Source organism: Xenopus laevis, chromosome 8S (assembly GCF_017654675.1).
Source record: "Xenopus laevis strain J_2021 chromosome 8S, Xenopus_laevis_v10.1, whole genome shotgun sequence".
In the NCBI taxonomy this organism is placed as follows: domain Eukaryota; kingdom Metazoa; phylum Chordata; class Amphibia; order Anura; family Pipidae; genus Xenopus; species Xenopus laevis.
Genome location: NC_054386.1, coordinates 4,337,012 through 4,349,703, shown reverse-complemented (window position 1 = coordinate 4,349,703; position 12,692 = coordinate 4,337,012). Strand labels below are relative to the sequence as shown.

General features: G+C 41.0%; 1 protein-coding gene across 1 annotated transcript in view; it reads left to right on the top strand.

Moving 5' to 3' along the window:
* The window catches only part of map3k9.S (mitogen-activated protein kinase kinase kinase 9 S homeolog), a 40,678-nt gene extending 31,114 nt beyond the window's left edge, over window positions 1-9,564 (top strand). The window contains exons 7-11 of the mRNA XM_018232232.2: window positions 335-457; window positions 1,567-1,720; window positions 3,808-3,917; window positions 5,398-6,186; window positions 8,462-9,564. Of these exons, the coding sequence (XP_018087721.1) occupies window positions 335-457; window positions 1,567-1,720; window positions 3,808-3,917; window positions 5,398-6,186; window positions 8,462-8,940 (1,655 nt within the window). The 3' untranslated portion in view covers window positions 8,941-9,564. The remainder of the gene's footprint in view (window positions 1-334; window positions 458-1,566; window positions 1,721-3,807; window positions 3,918-5,397; window positions 6,187-8,461) is intronic.
* Window positions 9,565-12,692: the final 3,128 nt, after the last annotated feature.

Here is a 12,692-nt window from a genome sequence, read left to right as displayed (position 1 = left end):
TCCTGCACAACTACTTTGAAACAGCCTGTGAATCTCCTTGTTAGTCACCTTCCAAAATTTCTGCTAATGTTCACAGCGGGTCTATGCTTGCTTTCTGCACTTTGCTGGAGAATGGAATAGGGTAGTGTACACAAATCATTTAGAAAAGATTGTGTTTTCAAAGGACACTGCACCAGGTCATGACAAAAGGAGTATGTCTCAAATGGCCTCATTTTTGTTTTGTAGGATAGAAATGACACACTGAGCTGTATAGTACTGTGCATAATCATTTGACTTTGTCTCCTAACAGTGTTCAGCTTTCAAGTCCTCTGATGCCTTGTGCTTTGCTTTGCAGATTTCCAACACAAATTCACTGTGCAAGCTTCTCCAACCATGGACAAAAGGAAGAGTTTAATTAATACAAAGTTCAGCCCGCCTGCAAGTCCGACAATAATCCCACGGCTGCGAGCCATTCATTGTAAGTTATTTTAGAAGTGTAATGGGGTAACCTGCGTCAAATCCTCATATGACCGTCACACGGAGCTTGTGTGTATTCTCTGCAATCTGTTTACAGCCTGTCTTTTATTTGCTCTTTAACTGCAACTGGAAAATGTATTTAATAGGGTTGTCTTACTTTAGGGTATATAAAGTATAATGATATTAAAAGTGACCAGACACGCTGTAAGCTGCAGCCCTGGACTAAGTCCTTTTTATACAGGCTATTGGTCTCCAAGGAGACTTCTAATATGTTTATATATTTTCAGACTATTATTAAGCAGAGCTCATTTTACCTCTATCTGTTGGTTTTAATATAGGCTCTTCTATTCTGCAACACTTTAGAATATGGTGGTGCTTTCAATTTGTTATTAATATAATATAGGTATGGGACCTGTTATCCAGAATGCTCGGGACCTGGGGTTTTCTGGATAATGGTTCTTTCCGTAATTTGGTCTTCATGCCTTAAGTCTACTAGAAATTCATTTAAACATTAAATAAAGCCAATAGGCTGGGTTTGCTTCCAATAAGGATTAATTATATCTTAGTTGGGATCAAGTACAAGCTACTGTTTTATTATTACACAGAAAAAGGAAATCATTTTTAAACATTTGGATTATTTGGATAAAATGGAGTCTATGGGTGACAGCCATTCCGTAATTCGGAGCTTTCTGGATATCAGGTTTCCGGATAAGGGATCCTATACCTGTAATAAAGAGTTGGCCTGTTATCTCCTACATACATATATTTTGATTTGCACGGTGGCAGACTTTTGAGGTTGCAATTGATGACATCACCAAGCAGCGTTTATTCAGAGAAAGAGTGACCACTTTACAAGCTATTGTCATTTAACTATATGGGAAGTAGAAGGGGGGATGTTTTTTGCTGAAAACCCTAAAAAACAACCCAGTGAGCCATTAGTATAATGGGCGTAAGGTAGGTGTGGGCCAATCGGTTAAAGTATTGCTTACATCTGTATCCTGGTCTATCAGAGTTTGACAATACCTATAGAAATGGGAAATGACATGTTTTTGGGCATATAGACCTCTCTTATATGGATGAAATCTTCATAAGGTTTTTCATTCTAAACAGTGACTCCTGGAGATTCTAGCATTACAAAAAATTGCAGTGCTGCCGGCTTGAAAGATGAAAGTGAAGAGGACGAGAAGAAAGAGACAAAGAAGAAAGTCCGCACGTGGGCATCGGGGGCACTCGGCAGCAGAGATTCTGGGGCAGGAGAAGACGGGTAAGAGTTCACATAACACAAGACAACATAAGAGTATGTGTAGATGTGCTTTATGTTGACTTTGAGCCCAATGCCATTTCACATAGAGGCCTATTTTAAAAAGCTGTTCTTTATTTTTTTAAAGATTTGCTTCTTTAAGACAATACTTTTTGGTGATAATAGACTATATACAAAAGGGATTTATGCTCTTTGAACCGGCTAGGTGATGATCAAATATTTGAATCAGTATGTATATAAATAAAAAGGCAATGTTGATTAACCACCATGCCAATAACTCACAGTACATATAAAAACACTTAAAAACTAAATAATGCTGTTATGTAAAAGAAGGGGCCCCGTCTATATTAGTTGTATCACTCTCTACACCCTAGTTACCATAATACAAACATTTGCATGTACTATGATGCAGTGAAAGAACGAAGGATCGTAAGGTCGGCAATAATAATGTCGGAATTCCGTGTGTCTGTAAATCCAAACGGCCGATAGTATCCAGTGATGCTAGGGTTATAGAGAGCCTATAAATTACAAAGTCCTGAGCGTTCCTGGATATATTAACTCCCTGTAGTTACCCGGTTTCCTGACAAAAAGAAAATCCAGTGTGCCGAGTTGGAATAGACAGGATTTGTAAGGCGACTAAAGAGTACTTGTGAAGATAGCACTAGATTTTGGAGGTAATTTGTGGAGAAAAGGCAATAACCGAAGCATGTTGTATTGAATAAGCAGTTAGTCCGCCATACGTTAATTAGTGGACCCGGCAGCTATTGTTTATTGTATCACAATATCAAAATATAACATAAGTTGTATCCCTCTATCAATGAGCCACGTTGAACAACATATATGTGGCATCTTCTTGGGATTAATTAATATGATACTTAGCTGTATCGCCGTTCCACTTAAAGGAGAAGGAAACCCCCTGGGCGCAAAACCCCTCCCCCTCCCCTGTGCTGCCCCTCCCTCCTCCCCCCAGGCCTACCTGTCCTCCTGGGCAAATGCCCCTAACTTGTTACTCACCCCTCTGCGCAGGTCCTGTCCACGGAGTTCACCGTCGCCATCTTCTCCCACGCAGTCTTCTTCCTGCTTTGACCTGCATCTTCTGGCGCATGCGCAGTAGGAGCATTTTCAGGTACGGATCTACTGCGCATGCGCCGAATGTCACAAAGTTTTGTGTTGATTTCACTTTGTGACAATCGGCTTATGCGCAGTAGATCCGTACCTGAAAATGCTCCTACTGCTCATGTGCCAGAAGACGGCGGTCAAAGCAGGAAGACCACCACGTGGGAGAAGATGGCGCCTGTGAACTCGGTGGAAAGGACCTGCGCAGAGGGGTGAGTAACAAGTTAGGGGCATTTGCCCGGGGGGACAGGTAGGCCAGGGGGGAGGAGGGAGGGGGGAGGGGTTTTGCGCCCAGGGGGTTTCCTTCTCCTTTAAGACTCCATCAAGCTGCTGAAGTCATGCTCTCCGATACATAATACTGCTCCATCAAGCCTCACTACTGTGTGCAATTGTGCCTTGTTCATCCTAAATCAGTCGGAACTCAGGGAGAGGGGGTCCCAGCATGTAGCCTCGACAGCTGTTTAGCCGCACAACGCGGCTTTGTCAAGAGACTACTTTTTAGTGATACCTATGTGAGGAACTAAAGCCTTTTTTTTAACACAATAACTTTATTTCAGGGGCTCAAAAGTAGGGATGCACTGAATCCAGGATTTGGTTTGGAATTCAGCCAGGATTCAACCTTTTTCAGCACGATTCAGATTAGGCCGAATCCTACTGCCCGGCTGAATCAAATCCGAATCCTAATTTGCATATGGAAATTAGGGGCGGGGAAGGAAATCGTGTGAATTTTTGTCACAAAACAAGGAAATAAAAAATGTTGAATAGTTGGTTATGAGGCCCCTTTAACAATTCCACATGAATAATAAATATATTGTAATGATTTATCATAATGTAAGAAAGTATTATACACATATATGAATGCTTTTTATGGATCAGTGGCCCCGGCTTACAAGAGCTTGGAATATATAAATATATATTAAGAAACTGCAATATGCCTCTTGGCTCTCTAATTGACTTCTGTTTTTTACTTTTAGCCTCAGAGTTTCTGTCGAGGGATTTAAATCCTGTTCTCCTAATCATTCAAACCATAGGAAGCCCCTCCGAACTTCCTCAACACCTGGCTTTAATGCTGTGACTGAAACAGGTGAGACACATATGCTTACTTCAGTTTGTAGGTTACAGATACTGATCACAATAGAAGCACCCTGCTTATAGCTAGCACATACATTATATAGTTCTCCTCCAGTTGTTGCTCATACATATCAGTACACTCTCTTTCCTGTAGGAAGCAGATGGTATTACCTTTCAGAACTTCTTTTTACAACGCTGTGATGCCACCCTGACACCCACTGTTGGAGTCAAAAAGTGATTCCCTTTCATTGTATCTTGTGATTTGCATTCAGGGTTCAAGCAGGGTTACCGTTTAGCAGAAGTGAAATCAAGTGACATCTTGGACAAATCCTTTAATTTCTCTGTGCTCAAAATAAATAGTACAGGTATGGGGCTTGTTATCCAGAATGCTTGGGACCCGGGGGTTTCCGGATAATGGATCTTTCCGTAATTTGGCTCTTCATACCTTAAAGGGATACTGTCAGTTTTTCAAAAAGCATCAGTCAATAGTGCTGCTCCAGCAGAATTCTGCACTAAAATCCATTTATCAAAAGAGCAAACAGATTTTTTTTTATATTTAATTTTGAAATCTGACATGGAGCTAGACATATTGTCCATTTCCCAGCTGCCCCAAGTCATGTGACTTGTGCTCTGATAAACTTCAATCACTCTTTACTGCTGTACTGCAAGTTGGAGTGATATCACCCACCTCCCATTCCTCCCCAGCAGCCTAACAACAGAACAATGGGAAGGTAACCAGATAGCAGCTCCCTAACACAAGATAACAGCTGCCTAGTAGATCTAAGAACAGCACTCAATAGTAAAATCCAGGTCCCACTGAGACACATTCAGTTACATTGAGTAGGAGAAACAACAGCCTGCCAGAAAGCAGTTCCATCCTAAAGTGCTGGCTCTTTCTGAAATCACATGACCAGGCAAAATGACCTGAGATGCACCTACACACCAATATTATAACTAAATACACTTGCTGGTTCAGGAATGACATTTTATATTGTAGAGTCAATTATTTTCAGTGTAATTTAGAAATAAAAACTACATCATCCCTTTAAATCTACTAGAAAATCCTGTAAACATTAAATAAACCCAATAGGCTGATTTTACTTCCATTAAGGATTAATTATATCTTAGTTTGGATCAAGTACAAGCAACTGTTTTATTATACAAAGAAAAAGGAAATCATTTTAAAAAATTCGGATAAAATGTAGTCTATCGGAGACGGATTCCATAATTCAGCGCTTTCTGGATAACTGATTTCCGGATAACGGATCCCGTACCTGTACTGTGCAAGAATAAGAATTTTAATAAATCATCTTGAAATTAAAGACAAAGCAACTGCATAAAAACAACATAAATGCGGCATATGTATCAAAATACCGGTCCGACTAGTTAAGCACAAAAACTATCGACTGAAACTTTCGAACCTGTCTGAGCAGTTTCAGGGTTCCTTTTTTTGGTATTTAAGTTATCTGAACCTGTTTTCTCTCGTTCCGCAGGGGTGGAGAATAGTGCAGACACAGCAAACCAGACGGACACAAAAGAGAGCCAAACTCCAACCCCAAACAAATCCTACCTCTGCATTCCCTTCCATAAAGGAGACGATGTGGAGGGACAATGTAGTGACACCAGTGAAAATCCCACCCCAGTGAACTCTGCTAACAGCACCCCTCAGCTTACTCCCACTAATAGCCTCAAACGTGGATCCCAGCATAAGAGGTGCTCCTTGGTTCTCCTTGGTTGTGGAGCTCTCCTTGCTACTGTAGGTTTAGGCTTTGACTTTATGGAATCGGGCAAGTGCCAGTTAGGTCAAGAGGAACCAGAACCAAAAGAAGAGAAGAAAAAAAAGGAAACTTTTTTTCAGCGTGCCGCCCGTCCCAGGAGAAGCACCAGCCCTCCGTCAAAAAAACTCTTCGGCAAAGAGGAGTCTCCATCTCATCCACCAGAGCCCACAACGTCTCTCACTCTGCAGTCTTTGTCTTCCATATCCGAATGTAATTCTACTCGCTCGTTGCTACGCTCTGATAGTGATGAGCTAATAGTATATGAAATGCCCACGTCTCCAGTGGAGCAGCAGCTGCCGGTTGTTATTAATCCATTAGTCAATGTGCACATCGAGACATTTAAACGGGATCCCAACCAATCCCTCACCCCAACCCATGTAACTATGAATTCCAGAGTCCATCAGGCTCACAGAAGGACTCCTTCTGATGGAGCCATTAAAGCAGTCTCTGTAATTGCTAATGGAACATCCTCTAATAATTGCTTTGTAGGCTGCACAGGAACAAGTAAGTATCATCGTCGTGCTAATAAATTGCATATTAACATGAAAAGAAAGTATAGGACTGATTGCAAATGTGCTATGTGGTACCTGTCCTGCAGCGCGTCCGTTACCTGTGGGTTACCTGCAAAAAAATGAGGGGAGGATTTTCAGGTGCGGGTATAGCTGTGGGTTGCAGGTCTTATATTGTGCAATATTGTCTATTTTACTAGTTTTAAAGTTTTACTTGTTTCTGCCCCACCCACTTTTGATGATGTCACTTCCGGTTTGCAGCACCATCACTTGATTGATAGTGGTTGGCAGGTTGCGGGTCCAGTTCGGGTGGCGGATTGAAATGGGTAAATAAGCGGGTTTCGGGTTGAGTCCGGGTCTTCTGCGCAGGACTCTACTATGTGGTTCTTTCTGTTTGTTAATGGTTGTGAGAATCATTAACAAACAGAGGAATAATTGGTCATGTGTGAACTTTGAATAATCTGTTCTTGTTCTCTGCTAACTGAGCAATAGAAAGTCCACAGTAAAATATAGACTATTGTACTGTCAATGCAGCACCCCCTGTGCAGCACCAGTCTACTTTCTAACTTATATTTTATTGGATACATTCAAAATGACATCAAGTGTATAATAAACATTGCTTTTGTATTAGGGGTTTACAGAGTGTGTCTCTTCCATTGTATACACTGATGTTATTCATAAATTGCACCCGTTTACTTTCATTCCCTTAGTGCAGTGATCCCCAACCAGTAGCTCGCGAGCAACATGTTGCTCTCCAACCCCTTGAATGTTGCTCTCTGTGTCCTCAGAGCAGATGCTTATTTTTGAATTCCAGACTTGGAAGCAAGTTTTAATTAAATAAAAATTAAGTATAGTACCAAGTAGAGCCTCTTGTAGGTGTCCAGTCCACATAGGGGCAACCAAATGGCCAATCACAGCCCTTATTTGGCACCCCAAGGGACTATTTTATGCTTGTGTTGCTCTCCATCTCTTTTTACATTTGAATGTGGCTCATGGGTAAAAAAAGGTTGGGGACCCCTGCCTTAGTGGAACACCTTGTTGACATGACCTATACAGTATTGCTATGTCACAAAGTCAGATCTACACTAATTGCTGCCCACATAATGAACCATGAAATTCTAAGCATTTGGTAGTTACTGGGCTTATGTCAGACAGAGACTTTGAAACCAATTTGCAAAAGGCATAGGGGGAGGACAGTAGTTGTACTGAGGCTCATGCGCAGCTACTGTTCTTATTAGAGATGCAGTTCTACTAGATATTGGAGGAAGATATGCAACTGAAGTTCAAGTGGAGATCCACTGGCATTAGAACTGCTTTAAGTAATAAGTATAACTTATTAGTGGGCAATTTTTATGTACAGTTGCAATTAGGGATGCACCGAATCCACTATTTTGGATTCGGCCGAACCCCCGAATCCTTCGTGAAAGATTCGGCCGAATACCGAACAGAATCCGAACCCTAATTTGCATGTGCAAATTAGGGGTTGGAAGGGGAAAACATTTTTTACTTCCTTGTTTTGTGACAAAAAGTCACGCGATTGCCCTCCCCGCCCCTAATTTGCATATGCAAATTAGGATTCGGTTCGGCCGGGCAGAAGGATTTGGCCGAATCCTGCTGAAAAAGGCCGAATCCCGACCGAATCCTGGATTCGGTGCATCCCTAGTTGCAATAGAACAGTGCCCATTCCATATTTTTAGGAACAAAAAAAGAAAAGAAAGAACCCCTCTTCTAACCAATAATTCTATTTGATTTTCTAAAAATCAAATTCATCCACTTACTTAATACATATGATTGGAAAAGATTACACCTTAACTGCATGATTGCGTGATCTTAAAAATATAAATAGTGAATATATCAATTCATTAAAAATTAATAAGTTACAAAATTATAACTTAGGTTAAAGTGCTAATTCCAGTGCTAATTCATTACCTTTATTAAGAAGGGCAGACTAAATTCTACCAATCCATTAATTGCAATTATTTCATTTACCATTGATCCACTGCCTAAAGTGCATGGGTGTTAAAAATTAAATTCATTGAAATACTTAATCATTTTTTACACCCATGCACTTGAGGCAGTGGATCAATGGTAAATGAATTCATTGCAATTAATGGATTGGTAGAATTAAATTGATTTAGTCTGCCATAATAAATTTAGGCCAGTGCTGGAAATTATAAACGAATGTGTGCGGCGAGTTAATTGAGTTTTATTGAAAAAAAAAAAACATGATTCCTGTGCCATTCTTCTAATTTCTCATCTTTCCTGCACAGGTATTGTACCTTCCCCAAGTCGAGACCTGCACGATTTTCCACGTCTCCCGGATCCCAACCTCATTTTCCCTCCTACTCCCCGGCGCTGGAACATACAGCAGGACTCTGCTTTGGAAAGGCCTAATACCTTGGAATTTGTTCCGAGGCCACGGCCTTCCACTAACAGGCAAAGACTTGACTCCTGGTGGTTTGTTTCTCCCAGCAGAAACCGCAGCGAGTCTCCAGCTAACAGCTCATGCACTGATACTCCAAGCAACCTGGATTCTTGCTTTGCCAGCAGCAGCGGCAGCACCGTGGAAGAGAGACCGGCATTTACTGGCTTCCTTCCCTTCCAGGTGCCTCCCCCTGCCATTGAACGGACTCTGCTGGATGTGGATGTAGAAGGCCAGAGCCAGGACATCACTATTCCTTTATGCAGAACCAAACCGAACACTGGTAAAACAGCAACCTGCGAACAAAAACCAGATTTTTGGTCTTAAAGATTTTCTTGTCCAATACGCCAGGATAAACCAGATGCAGCCACAGATCTTGCACTGAATGCACTTTGAGGATTAAAGAAATCACTGGAAGGCTGTATGGGATTTAGTCAATACGCTGCTCAACCACAGCGGTTTCATTCCTAGACAGCGACCCCTCTTAAATCCTCTAGAACCTGCAAGAATTCACTAGCAAATCGTTTTTTTTATATTTTTCTTAACCACTATATTGTGTTAACGAGAACAAAATTCCCGAATATTAGCCATTTGTCCGTATTTCCGTGATGTTGCGTTCTTCGTGTTATCGCTCAAGCCTGATTTTGTATTTGTCAGTGATACACACAGAAGTGGCAGATGTCGGTGCCATTTACTTCACGTGGCTCAAGTCTTTTCTGATATATGCAAATGGGATCATGGGATTTGTCTTCAGTATTTTTTTCGGAATATTCCAAAACAAGTCGCTAACACTGGTGACTGGGTTCCCTGGCCTCGGCCAATAAACCCCGCACTGACACCCCTAATATTTCCCTCTGGCAATATTAATGGCAAACATAGCTGTGCTTTCTACACTGGACCAACCCCAAAGACAAAGCAGCATTAAAATTAGAAAGAGATATTTGCTTGGACGTAACCGGATGTAACCCCTGTCTGTATTGCCGCTGTCCTTGTTCTCGTCACCCTCCGTCTTGCTGTTGCTTGTGTTGTCTGTTATTCAGACTGAGGTTTCAGCATTTTCTCTTGAATGGGCATATGTTTAGTGCCATGAAAATACTCTTATGTATCTGCATGGATTTATTATAAACAACTATGTATGAGAATGATGAAGGTGAGCTGCAGTGCACCGCTATAATACAAGGATATTGTTAAAGGGTAAGACTCCAACTGTGGATCCATTATGGGCAGTGCAGTACTGCTCACTTTCCCCAGTCTCGCATTATGCTTTAAGACAAGCCAGAATGAAAGCTCATCTATATCTGTTCTTGTGGCCTCATCTGTGTGAAAGGGGTTGTTCACCTCCTCAAACACCTCGTTGTTTTCAGATAGTTCACCAAAAATAACGACTTTTTCCAATGACTTTCTAATCACCGACCCAGTAACCTGGTCGAAATTGATAAATTTAGTTGATACGTTTATCTTTTAATAAGACTGAAGAGGGGCTTTTCATGAGTAGACTATTAACTCCCCACATATAGGAGGAGGCCCAGGTGCACCCTAACCCTGAGCCCTCAGCTTGGGGAGCGGACAACCGTGAATAAATCTGATGGCAGGCACTCAAATAAAGGCAATCTTCCAACGAATTGTAGAAATTGAGCATAAAATATTTATTGTGTCCTCCGCGTTCCGGGTTACAAACACTAAATCATAGGCTGAGTAAGTGAAGCTCAAACATAAATATTTAAACACAAGTGCACCAATCGTAACACCCCAACAATAAAAGCATTAGCCAATCCCTGAATATCCCACATCAGACCAACCCTTCAATGATCTCAGGTGCATCTCTTTAGAGAGAGTATTTTGGGCCAAGCCTCTTTTTTGAGTAAGAGCCAAGCCTCTTTTTGGCTTTCAGGTAGAGGCCATTTTGGTACACCTCTGTGGGTAAATTTGTAAAAAGGTGTCAACATTAAAGTGGCACACACATGTTTGTTAATTTTTGTCCCTGCTGAGCAGAAACCCTGAATTTTATTAAAGGGCATGTAAAGGCAAAAAAATAAAATACCATTTTTAATGTCTTTAATGAAAAAGAAACCTATCTCCAATATACTTTAATTAAAAAACCTGACTGTGTATGCAGTGAAATTCTCCCTTCATTTACTGCTGTGGATAGGAATTGTCAGACGGTCCCTAACTGCTCTGCAGGGAAACAGTCATACTTATGAACAGCAGGGGGAGCCCCCGCCTTACTTCCCAGCCATGCAGAACTCAAGCAGCTTTGTTTGTTTCCCTGTAGAGCAGTCGGCGACTGTGTAGAGATTTGTATTGGATTTTATTTTTGCCTTTACATCCCCTTTACTGTTTCCAGCTGCAGGGACAAAGATCATGGAGCCAGATTTAAACAGATAAACTGGGATTCTATTTGGCGGATTATTTTGCTGCAGCCACTGGTTCTGCAGAGTTGGAGAAAGTTTGTATTAAACAATACAAAAACTATAAAATCCACATTAGATTACATGACAACACAGGACCCAGTGCAGTCTGTATATTCTGATTATTAATCAGTCTTGCTGTATCGGCTTCTGGCTGATATTATTTGACTTGGGCTGTTTTGATCATTTATGACGATCCCTAAGCAGCCCAGACCACACTGAGCATGTGCACAGTCTTAGTCTTGCAAAGATGTATAACAAAGTTACAAGATGGTGACCCCCTGTGGCCAACTTTGAAAGCATAAATCATTTGTTTGATTAGGCTTGTGGTGCAGTAAGTTCATGTTTATGTTTAGTATACAAAATACAGCATTTCTAGCCTTATTCTATTTTACACTTTACTTCACCTTTAAGGGCAGCTGTTAGAATTGATACAATAGTTGCTAATACTCCAGAGATGCTGCTGAGAAATGGATCAACTAAATGTAAAATTGTAAAAGTCTGAATTACTGAGCTGCCAGACTAACAGCAGAAACAGGAACAATAAACTTAAGATTTTGAAAAAACTGTAAAAAATAAATGGTGGAAAGTAATTGAAAAAAAGTCTTTATTTCTGGGGAACAATCTGAAAACAATTGAAGTTAAAAAAGTGTTCGGAAGGTGAACAACCCCTTGATTGATTCTATTGTTTTTATGTGTTTTATGAATGGAGGTTGTCATATTTGTGTGTTGTCTGACCCCTTGGAAATAATCGGCTAACGAAGCGTATCCCCCCCCCCCGGCCCTGCGTTTTATATTTAGTGCAAATTAGTGTCTCTGTGGGCAGATTATAAAAAGGATGCGGACATCATTTTGAATTGAATGAAGGGCCCTGTCCAGCCTACAGCGTCCTGGGTTTGGCAGGTTTTTTCCATTCAAATCGCTCTATTTCCAAGGCTACAGCCGCCATCACTATGGAGAATGGAAGTCAGCAGCCTGCCCCTCCTAAAGTTCTTCTTCTTGAACTTGAACTGCCGTAGCCTTCAGAATATTGGGATTTAAATAAAGGTCCAGTATTGCAGGATATGCACTTCAAAATCTAGATCAGCATTCCTTAAAGTCATACACAATACTTGACTACTAAGAACGTGACTTGTATGTATAGTGTTATTAGTGAGCTTTGTTTAATTTATCTGTATATTAGAGGTTTATAATACACAAAAGCCATGAATATCCTGTAAATGATCCTTATAAACGGTGACTAGTGATGTCATCTGTTATAAACGGTGAGTAGTGATGTCATTTCTGTCACATGACTCACTAAAACTTGTGTATTGTAATAAATAAAGTTCCCCTTGTTGGAAAATATGAGGATATTAGAAGTCACCTCGGAGTTCCATGACCTGTATAAAAACTGGGGATGCACCGAATCCGCTATTTTGGATTTGGCCGAACCCGCGAATCCTTCTCGAAAGATTTGACCGAACCAAATCTGAATCCTAATTTGCATATGCAAATTAGGGGTGGAAAGGGCAAAAAAATTTTACTCCCTTGTTTTGTGACAAAAAGTCGCGTGATTTCCCTCCCCACCCCTAATTTGCATATGCAAATTAGTATTCGGTTGAGCCGGGCAGATAGATTTGACCGAATCCGTATCCTGCTGAAAAAGGCTGAATCCTTGATTCGGTGCAT